This window comes from Hakea prostrata, chromosome 11 (assembly GCF_041222555.1).
Source record: "Hakea prostrata isolate BN-2017 chromosome 11, UWA_Hpros_2, whole genome shotgun sequence".
Classification (NCBI taxonomy): Eukaryota; Viridiplantae; Streptophyta; class Magnoliopsida; order Proteales; family Proteaceae; genus Hakea; species Hakea prostrata.
This window is the reverse complement of record NC_142610.1, coordinates 25416369-25427908: the sequence shown is the minus strand read 5'-3', so window position 1 is coordinate 25427908 and position 11540 is coordinate 25416369. Positions and strand designations below refer to the sequence as shown.

Below are 11540 nucleotides of genomic sequence, written 5' to 3'. Positions count from 1 at the left end.
GTAAATGTAGCCTTACTATTATTTATAGTACTCAAGCATGTGATCACCTTGATGGATCCTAGCTAGATGACTAGCACGTTTTCATATATATGAGAAGAACTAGGTATATCCAGCCTTATAGTCACCCTTGTTTATGGAAAAACTATTTTTAGAACTTGGACATGTGATCAATGTGTTGAGCTTGCTTTTGTACTTAGGTTTTTCTTTAGAGATAGTTATTCCTTATAATGGAATTTTGTTTTTGATATGTGGAGAAGAGTTTGAGGATCAAAATCCTCTCAATCCAACCTGCCCACGTGGCCATGCCCCCATCCTCCTATCCTACCACACTCGCATAAAGCCTAACATAAAAGTATCAGTGTCATGCATTATATGAGCATTGGAGGATGGGGGCATGGCAGATTGGAGGAGAGGACCTCCACATACCTCCACATAGACATCAACCGAGCTGAAAAATAACATAGAAGAAATTGAGTTTAGTTCGTCTCCCTCGATTGGAGCACAGAGTACTCTCCCGATGACTGTTGACCACAAATTACAAGAGGACCTACAGGGTTAGGTTAAGGTGATGGATTTTATTTTTTTAATGCTTTATTAATTTTTTACTTCTGAGCCTCACCTAATTTGTAGTTGTAAGGCTGTTAGAGGACCACAAAGTGTTCTTTGAGATGATCACACTCAAACAAACCTAGGTTTGAGTTGAGAAATCTTTAGTCCAAATTAGGGCTGGATTGAGCTCAGTTGTGCTTAAAACCCTAGCCTATATCAACGAAGTTTTGACAAGGAACTGGGGCCATGGCTAGGTGAGCGTGTAGGTATGACAATGCCCATAACCAGCAACCATTAGAGGATATATCCGGAATTTTACCACTTAACCTCGACCCCAAAATCATTTTCGAGGGCTTTCTTCGCTCGACCCTGCTGGTTTTCTATAGCAATCTCGAAATTTATAGTTACAGGCTCTGCTCTTTCCATTCCATTCGAGTATCAGAAATCACCCTTCCATCCTATTTAGGTTTTGAGTGTTAACAAGATTCGGGTTTTTTATCAGTGATTTGGAGCTTCACATCCTCCGCATCACTTGCATATCTAGGGTTAGGGTTTTAGTTCAATACAGTAATGGCGACAACTGCAGTTCAACCGCGTTCTGCATCCTCGAAAACGGAAAGCTATGTCGACAACAAGCGCAAAGAAGATATACGCCAAGCCAACATCGCCGCTGCTCGTGCCGTCGCCGATGCCGTCAGAACGAGCCTTGGTCCCAAAGGTATGGATAAGATGATATCCACAGCCTCCGGTGAAGTTATCATCACCAATGACGGCGCTACCATTCTTAACAAGATGGAAGTGCTTCAGCCAGCAGCGAAAATGCTTGTGGAGCTTTCTAAATCACAAGACATTGTCGCCGGAGACGGCACCACAACTGTTGTTGTTATCGCCGGTGCTCTTCTGAAGCAGTGCCAAACTCTCCTAAGTAGTGGAATCCACCCAACCGTTATCTCAGATTCTCTCCACAAGGCGTCTCAGAAAGCCGTCGATGTGCTCACTGCCATGGCCGTCCCTGTGGAACTCACTGATCGCGATTCGCTTGTCAAGTCCGCCAGCACTTCTCTGAATAGCAAAGTCGTTAGTCAGTATTCAACTCTTTTGGCTCCTCTCGCGGTCGACGCTGTTCTCTCCGTCGTGGACCCTGCGAAACCAGATCTAGTCGATCTCCGTGACGTCAAGATCGTGAAGAAGCTCGGCGGTACTGTTGATGACACAGAGCTTGTTAAAGGTTTGGTTTTTGACAAGAAAGTTAGCCACACCGCTGGTGGCCTAACTCGTGTAGAGAATGCTAAGATTGGTGTGATCCAGTTCCAGATATCGCCGCCGAAGACGGACATCGAACAGAGCATTGTCGTCTCAGATTACACACAGATGGATCGGATTTTGAAGGAGGAACGCAATTATATTCTCGGGATGATCAAGAAAATCAAGGCTACTGGGTGTAACGTGTTGCTGATTCAAAAGAGTATTTTGAGGGATGCCGTGACGGATCTGTCTTTGCATTATCTTGCCAAAGCGAAGATTTTGGTGGTTAAGGATGTTGAACGCGATGAAATTGAGTTCATAACCAAGACTTTGAATTGCCTACCAATTGCTAATATCGAGCATTTCCGTGCGGAGAAGTTGGGATATGCAGATTTAGTAGAGGAGGTTTCTTTGGGTGATGGGGGAAAAATTGTGAAGATTACTGGTATCAAGGATATGGGTAGGACGACCAATGTGCTGGTTCGGGGTTCCAATCAATTGGTTCTTGATGAAGCTGAAAGGAGTTTGCATGATGCTTTGTGTGTTGTTAGATGTTTGGTAAACAAGAAGTTCCTGATAGCTGGTGGTGGTGCGCCTGAGATAGAGCTGTCACGACAGCTTGGTGCCTGGGCTAAAGTCTTGCAGGGGATGGAGAGTTACTGTATCCGTTCCTTCGCAGAGGCTCTGGAAGTTATTCCATATACTTTAGCTGAGAATGCAGGTTTGAATCCAATAGTGATTGTTACAGAACTCCGGAACCGTCATGCGCAGGGAGAGATCAATGCAGGAATCAATGTGAGGAAAGGACAGATCACTAACATTCTGGAGGAAAATGTTGTACAGCCACTGCTCGTGAGCACTAGTGCAATCTCATTGGCAACTGAGTGTGTGCGGATGATTCTGAAGATTGATGACATAATTACTGTGAGATAGTCAAGCTTAGAACCCGATGCCTTTAAACATTGAGGATGTTTTGGTTGTGTTGACTACTATTTTTGCACGCTCACTAGGTTAGTGCCTTTATTATCATCTTTGGGAGTGATTCCAGAACAGTTTATGCTTTGTTACTTGGTGTTTGTTTCATCTAGGTTTTACAGAACTTTGGCTTTAATGCGGAAGGATTTTGTTAGTCTTTAACGTGCTTTATATTCTTGTTGAATTTTGTCATATCATTTTAATGGGGTTACTCTATTTATTATGGTAATCAAGGCTTCTGTGCACTCATGTGGTAAACATTAATACACAGGGATATGATCAAGTACTGAATTCAAGCTAGTACCAAGTATTTCTATTTGAATTTCTTGGAATTTCCACTGGATTTTGATTCTCACTTATACTTATTTAATTTTTCATAGCACAACAGTTAAAATTGCAAAACTTCAATTTTCCATGCTAGTGAGAAACCAAAACAGCAATCTTTAGTTTAGTCTCAGACCATAAGGACCTCAGCTCTGAGCTACTTCATGATCAGTGTTAGAGGTAGCACATATGAAGACCATGTCAAGGTAGCTTACACAGTAGTGGCTAATTAGACTTCCATACATTTGGAAGAGTTGAGGAATTAGGATCTACTCTTGAGAAAATTATACTAACCATAGCCATTGCCAACTTAACCCAAGCATATACTACAAGAACTAAGAAACTAGGGAGTAGGGACTCATCTTTGGTGATAACCTTTGGTTGTAAGAGTGATAAAGACAACCTTACGTTCATTTCTGCTAGCCAAATTCAATTGGGTCTAGTGTTCTGAATGAAATTAATTTAGTTTTGGGAGCAAAAAGCCGTATGACTACAAGTTGCTCTAGCAAAACTCTAAAATCACTACAGAGGATCAGTAGGTGCTGAGTACGGCAACTGAAACCTGTATGTAACATCAGCAATAGGGTTGTAATATGCCAAAAGAGATTAGAATTGGGGCAGCAATATGGGTTCCACTAGTATTATGCCACCTCCTGGTTACAATCCATGGGGGTGATTTCAACTGAAGAGTATAGTCACTGTAAATGGCAGCTTGATGCCCAATTAGAAACAAAAATATCCTTTGAACCCTAGGTCAGACCACTCAAAAACAGAAATCCCTTTAAGTTCAGTTAAAACTAGTGAGTAGACTAGAATATCAGAATCACTCCATTGTAGCAACTATAGATGAACCATGTGGGTATAACCACAAGTGATAATCACATCATGTTCAGAAGTTATAGGGCTAATTCCAGCTGAACCAAGTGGGTATAACCACAATTCAGCATGAATAGAAATCAGAGAAAAGCTAGATGAGCAACGATATACATTATCAATTTCCTTTTGGATCAAGTACATGAGATGGTCTAAAATCCAAATTGACGAACTTATGAATGTGGTATAAACAGAAAGCAGCATTTAAGAGAGAAGAAAAGTTAAATTTTCAGAGTGATGTTTCAACATGCTCTCACTAACATAATGATTCTAATGCTGTTTTTGGAGTTCTCTTTGGCCTTTTCACAAATAACTTTTTGCAATGGACATGCGCCACAGCATTCAACAGCAGGGTAAACGGATTGCTTTGTTAAACTCTTCTCTACGTGAGAGTTGATCACAAGCTGAAATCTAGAACTGAGTAAGGACATCATAGTCCAATTTTAAGATTGAAGCAGACTTTAGCTCTATCTCTACTTATGACATTCCAAAGTAAATTCTGCAAATTCTGCAATGATATTGAAAAGTATATCATATCCCTGAAGCATGCCTGTTGTTTCCTCTCAATTACCTTCTTGCAAATTCTCTCTCTCTTATCCCCAAAGCATGCCTGCTGTTTCCTCCGAATTACCCCTCTTGCAAATTCTCTCTCTCTTACAGAGAACCACCCACTCCAGCTTTCCCTTCCCTGGGTATTCCTTCCCCTCTCTTACATCAGCTCTGTCTGCTGTCTCTCCCTCCGACCTGGGTATCTCAATTTTTCTCAGAAAATCCTTCTCTATTTGATTGCTTCGCGTTCTGTTGTTGTGCTGCTTACGTTTCTTGCACACTGATCTTCCCCAATTGTTCTCATCATGTTGAAGGGAAAAGGAATCATCATCTCTGACTCTCCATCCCAAATTCAAAATTTCATGAATATCAGGAATTGGAGAAGAGGAAAAATAGTACGAGAGAAGAAGAGCCTGTTTTCTGATCTAAATTTACCACTGGTCCGTTTTTCTAGCACATAAAAACAAACTGGTTTATCAAAGGCATTTCAACTGTTTTATGTTCTTACATAGTCACATCATATGAAAACAAGAAAACCGTTTTTTCAAGAGAGTTGGGGCCTTCCCAAGTAAGTGAAGGGTGGCCTAGTGAGGACAATATGAAGAAGGGAGGGGCGGTTGACCGTAAGTTGCAAGACACGATCAAGGGGTCGGGGGAAAATGGGTGGTGAAAATGTCCAAAAAAGAGGGAGAGATCATTTTCGCTAGCTTGAATCTGCTTGATTGATAGAGGCAAAATTACTTTTGGCATTTTGGTTAGTTGGAATATTGCATGGTTATTCTTGAAGAGAGATATTTAGGACCCGCTTGATTATCCACCAAAAAAAAAAAAAAAAACAGAAGATTTTTTGTGTTTCTTGCTTTAAGAGAAAAAAAGGGTAAAAATTTGTTTGATAAAATTATTTTGTTTTAGGTATTTTTGAAATATAAATATAAATTTATTTTTCAAAAAATATTTTGATGTTACAACTATTCGTTAGTGTGTCAATGTTTGAAAGTGAAAGTTGGGTGCAGTTAAGTTTAAGCAAAAGAGTTCAAAGACTCATTCATGGTATTTGACATTCAAGGAACTCAGCAAAAATCCTGTGGATGGTATTTTTTGCTATCAAAAGGAAGTTTTATTAAAACTAAAACTGTTTTGTTGCTTCTCAAAGTAGAATTATTCTTGGAAGGTTATGAAACGTGTTCTTCAATGTAATGTAGGTTTTCCCATAATCCTTTCACGAGATTGACCGGATGGCTTGTATTTTGGCCGCGTGAGAGGACCCGCATCGATCATCAGAAGCAACCAAGCCATCCATGCATGAACGGCGGTGCTCCCATGTTTCCAAGTTTTAACATTTACGAACTGCTAGCATTATCTACCCTGGAAAAGAGGGCGAAAAAAAAAACTGCTAGTTGTAAAAAGTGCATGACGTCTTGTCACTTTGGGATCATAATTAGGCTCTCATTATAGCCTTAATAAGGGACTGACTATCTTCAAAATCCAAACCTATAATAAGGATCACTACACCATTGCACAAACCGTCCAACGATGCGTGCAAATATTTCCCTTGCTAAGGAATAAGAGATTCCTAGTGAGGTGACTATAAAAGCTGTTCGTTATGACATGTATCCAATGCTTGCCACTCTCACACTGGATCATGCTAATGCATACATCATACTAATGCTGGAAGATTTCTGAAAAAATACTCCGACGGAAACACAGACAAAATACGCTCAAAAAGACACAGGAATAACTGCATCTCTACTTTTGCCAATACTTGACCTGAAAAACAAAAATCATTGCCGAAACCGATGATACCCTAATAAAAGTTACAACTCTGGTCCAGCAAAATACCTTTATCCGTTTCACTTCCAACAAACATAATTAAGAAACTAACATACCTCTTCCTCCGACATTGAAGTTGTTAGATCCTCCTTGGATTTTATTCAAACACCAACATAAATCACTAACTGAAAGAAGGGGTAATATTATGAGATCTTCGACCTATAACTACCAGCAGCAGCAATTCTGACTGGATTTGATCTGGGCGTGCTAACTAACATTACCGGCAATTTAATAGGTATAGCCTTTGACAAACATTCCCCTCTTAGCATCCTCATTCTCACCTTCAGCCGAATACCTTCCAAGCTGGGCGAGGGAATTTGCCTTGGCACGCACCAAAAGTGCCTTCTTAGCGGCTTCTATGTTCTCTGTACGTCCCTGCCATGTTTTCAGTACAGAGTTTTGTAGTGCACGCGCATATGAGAATGACACATGCCATGGGTTGGGGCTTTGGTTCATCGCGTTCAAGTTAAGGGTTGCTTCCATTTCAGACTGTCCACCTGACAAGAACTGCACAAAGACGATAGAAAACCATTATCACAAGTTGATTCTTCAAAAAAGAAAAAGGAAAAAAAAAAATCAATTTCCTAGCTAGGCAGACGAAGGGAAGTGCTAAATTATCTGCCAAACTAGGAGGTCAGAGAAGATAAGACAAGCCTAATAGGGATAACTCTCTAACTGTAAGGGCTTTTCTTGCCTTAGCCTAGCTGCTACCAAAAAATCAGTTCCCACATCAACTTTAGTTCTGAGCAGTCCTCAATTATTTAACAGGCATATTTTGCAAAGCACATAAATCTGGTGGGTTTCAAGTTTCAACTTCAATGAACACGTGTATGAAGCAAGCAACCATAAAATGTAATACAAAAGCATTAATCAGAGGATAACAGTAGAAGCACATACCATAATTCCAGGAACTGCAGGAGGAACTCTCCTCTTAAGCATTGTTAGTGTATATTTGGCAATGGACTCTGGAGATGCCTTCTCTTTGTGTTCAGCTCCAGGGGTTACCATGCTGGGTTTAAGCAAGATTCCTTCGAAGAGCACATTATTTTGGGCCAAGTAGTAGAAGACTTCTGACCACACATTTTCAGCAACCTCAAGTGTCCTATCAATTGAATGGTCCCCATCAAGGAGGATCTCTGGTTCCACAATTGGTACAAGACCATTGTCCTGCATAGAACAAATAATTAACAGTAAGAACATGACTTGTACATCCACGGCACATGTATTCAAAGAAAAAAGAGAACAAATTTGTTGGTCTACATGGGCTCAAGGAATGATATAATGACTCTTTACATGATTGTCTGTCTTAAGAATCTTGACAGCAACATTAGATAATCGCAAAACATGATAAAACGAGCTCAGGTTTGCTATTTGTCTGTCTGCATCACTTTGCATGATAGAAACTCCCAAGTTTTACCAAAATCTCAAACACGGAGAAGCAAGCTTCTGTAGAAAATCGCAAAGCATCTTGGTGGAAAATAAAATACTAAAATATCAGTTTTCCTATAACATGCAAATCAAACATTGCGCAAATAGATACCTGAGATATAGCAGCATAACGTGCAAGTCCCCATGCAGCTTCTTTCACAGCCAAAGCAGAAGGACCACAAGGAATGCTAACTACAGTCCGCCTGGAAATGTGGCAAGTTGCATCATGTTACAAGCCAAATATTTGAAGCAGCAAACATATAATATAGAAAATTGAAACATATACCAAATGACCATGTTTCACAACTATCGAAAAAGGGTCCTGTTGAAGCAGACTTACCACTTGGCGAAACGGGCACCTTGCTTATAGTATTCTGCTGATCTTGAAGCTAATCCATCTAATCCTTGGCACCAAGATTCATTGTTTGATCCTGGGAGAGGAACCAATCCCTTGAACAGAAGCAATTCAATGTTAACAAATTAGCTAGATGTAGCACAACAATATACATATAAAGAACAATTAAGATTGTCCCACTACTCAATAAAAAACCTGAAATATCAACAAACCTTGTCAACTTTAATGCCTGGCATGATATTCTCGTCACGCAAGCAATCAACAAATTTCTTGCCATCTGTTGTTGACTGGTAAAGTGTTTCCTCAAAAAGAATTGAACCAGAAATGTATTCACCAAGGCCAGGAGTTGTCAATAAAAGCTGCCTATAGGCTTGACGGTTGGATTCTGTGTTGTCCAAGCCAATGGATGCTAGCCTCTTCCCACAGGTTGCATTTGATTCATCAATGGCAAGAATGCCACGCCCGGGAGAAGCAATGGTTTTCTAAAAACATATGGAGAACATTTTAGTCACGGTAAAATCTTTAAAAGAATAGAAGCTCAGAAACTTTGTGGCTGAAATATTTAAAGAGAACTACAAGGCTTTGATAATGAACGCTAAGCTTTCAAAGCGTTCAATGGGTTCCTAACTGGAGAGCAGATTTATCTAATTATATTAAAAAAAAAAATCGCTGTACCTTGCTTGTGCCTAACAAAAGAAAATGGCATGAAGCATAATCATGATTATAGCCAGATATGCTTCAAATTAGATAGCAGCGCCAAATGATTAAAAGGAGGAAATCAGGAGGTGCCAACCACATAATTGTAAACCAAATTAAAGAAAAATATAAACATGGAGGTAAAGTTGTATATGGAAGGAAAACGAAGGGAGATTACCATTGAAAGAGAGGCAATTCACAAAGAACTCAAATATAAAATCGAATAGAGGTCAGTTTGAGATTGGAACAATGTTTACCACCTTAAACCATGATCAGGCCCTACGAATGGTTGAAAAGCAATACAATCAAATTAATTTCACCCTAATAATGAAATCTACATAATTAAGAAAATTAAGTGATAACACAGGGTTACTACTCGATTAATCAAATCGACCGAAATATTGAAACAAGGTCCGACTATATCTACTGATAGCAAATAAACAGAAAACATAAACAAGAATTCAAACGGAATTACGAACGTAAAACGAAAACTAAAAACGCATTCATCTAAAACACTGTATAATTCCGTCACATACAGAAAATCACAACTACTTGAAGCTTAAGCACGACGTACAAAATTAAGATTTAATGATGATTGAAAATAAAAAGACTAGGATCAAGGTAAAGGAGAAAGAACTAACGGCGGTCTTAACGAGCTCGTCAGTGTAAGATCCAGCACGGATCGGAAGAGCAACTCGGCTGAAATTAGATCGAGTAGACGATCCATGTTGTTGAATGAAGGATTGCTGTCCGATCCACTGCGAAGATGAAGCGTTCAATTTCACCAAACCTGCAGACGCCATTGTTGCTCCAAGGTTTCTGCTTCTCTCTCTACTGTTTCACCGAAGTGCTCCTTATAATAATATGGGAAATACAGAGAAACTAAAGGTGGACCTCTTTCTTGTATGGTCCGCCCATGCGTGAATTACTACATTGCCCTTGCGAGATATTCCGGACAACCCGAAATGCCCTTGACTGCGCTTAAATGAATCCTGTGTTAAATCAAAAAAAGAAACACAAAACAAAAAAATTTGGGTTTTTCTTTTGGTACTAGGGTTCGTCAGGGAATTTGGATCATCACCCCCGACGTGCTCTTTGACGGTTTTTTCACCACGAAAATGGTGGGTCCCACTCTGAAAAATATATGAAAAAAAAAACACTCCCATCACCACCCCTGCCCCTGTTTTTTTATGGTGGAGCACTTTGTGCTCCCCGACCGGGTCGCTGATCCGGATTTTCGTCCAGGCCAGCTTACTCGTTGTTGGATTTCTATAATGCCACATTTTGTGAATTGAAGGCTATGCAAGAAATACTTGCACAGTTCTATTAAATTGAGGTTGTAAGGTGCACAAAATCAGTAAAAATTTCTTAATATATAGTATTGAGCAAATTGCACTAACAACTCAAAATGGAGGTGTTAAAGCATTGACACCCTATTTTATGTTTAAAAAGCACAGAACCCCAAAATTGAATTTTTATTGGATATATTTATCACTGAAAATAGTTAAATTACTATTTCTCATTGATTATATCCCTAAAATAATTTGAGTTTGAAAGGTTTTCAGTGAAAATTTTGAAAAAAGTATCTAATAAAAATCAAATTTTGGGATTTATGTGCGTTTTAAACATAAAGTAGTATGTCAGTGCTTTAAGGCCTCTATTTTGGGGTGCCAGTGCAATTTGCTCTAAATTATTTAATACTAATACTAAGAATTATGAAATTAATATGCGATTTAGGGCTATCTCTTGGCTAGAGGTCCATGTTCTTTTTTGAAAATTTCCCTTTTCTTCCTTAATTTTTTAAAATATTCTCCCTAGCCCTGTTTTCATATATAAAATATCATCATTTACCGCTCCCTAATTTTTTGAAACTTTTCTTTTAACCCTCCTTTTATGTGTGAAATATTTCAGTTCTTTAACCACTCTTGATGTTAAATCCTGACTCCACCATACGTTTAATTCAATCCTAAATTTCAAATTAAGACTAATCCTTGATGGAGTAGAAAATCTCAATTGAGGCCTAGTCCTATGGGATTATTGATTTTGGCCCAAGCTTTCCTTGTATATTGAAACCCTAGCACTGTTTACCCAAAAAAAAAAAAAAAAAACTAGCACATAGTGCATTTTCGTCAATTACAATTATATAAATGGTACCCTTATTAGGTTGTTGGGGTAGATAGGAACTTTCAGCTGGTGAAGGCCGAAGGCCCGAAGATATCTTATGCCGTTACGTTTCGGATCTACCTACCTTTTCCGGTAAATCCATCAGTGAGGTTGAGTGCTACTGTACCAACCATGTGATCAGATCTCACTTACCTAACTTCCTGCATGTAGTTATTTGATTAAAAAAAAAATTAATTCAAAAGGTTTAAAATATTTTATGATTTGATATGATACTACTAGTCGATATCGATCTAATATTAAATACAATTTATACGATAAAAAAACCGATATATATGTCTTTCTATCAAATTATATTAAAATACATTAATTAGTATAACACAATTTATTACAACACATAAGCATTGAACTTGTCAAACTTAAAAACAAGATTTGAAATTTGGAACCGAATCTTTAACCCTAGCTTTGATCAGAGATCCGGTCTAACCAATCTGGCTTGAGGACCAGTTGATGGTCCCTTCCTCTCCAATTATGAATTTGAACATTTTTATGTGAATTTCAAATGCCTTTGACATCATGACTTAATATTGTTTAT

The 11540-nt window shown here is 38.8% G+C and overlaps 2 protein-coding genes across 2 annotated transcripts; one reads left to right on the top strand and one right to left on the bottom strand.

Annotated features, from left to right (window-relative positions):
• The first annotated feature begins 807 nt into the window (after window positions 1–807).
• On the top strand, window positions 808–2953 carry LOC149001116 (T-complex protein 1 subunit delta). The gene has a single exon (XM_089139414.1). It carries the CDS (start codon window positions 1120–1122, stop codon window positions 2725–2727), a length of 1608 nt encoding a protein of 535 aa, XP_088995540.1. The 5' UTR covers window positions 808–1119; the 3' UTR covers window positions 2728–2953.
• Window positions 2954–6296: 3343 nt separating this feature from the next.
• LOC149001115 (fructose-bisphosphate aldolase 3, chloroplastic) lies at window positions 6297–9683 on the bottom strand. Its single transcript, XM_089139415.1, has 6 exons — window positions 9466–9683; window positions 8341–8610; window positions 8114–8223; window positions 7886–7976; window positions 7243–7512; window positions 6297–6852 (listed from the first exon to the last, which is right to left on the bottom strand). Exons 1-6 carry the CDS (start codon window positions 9625–9627, stop codon window positions 6574–6576), a joined length of 1182 nt encoding a protein of 393 aa, XP_088995541.1. The 5' UTR covers window positions 9628–9683; the 3' UTR covers window positions 6297–6573.
• Window positions 9684–11540: the final 1857 nt, after the last annotated feature.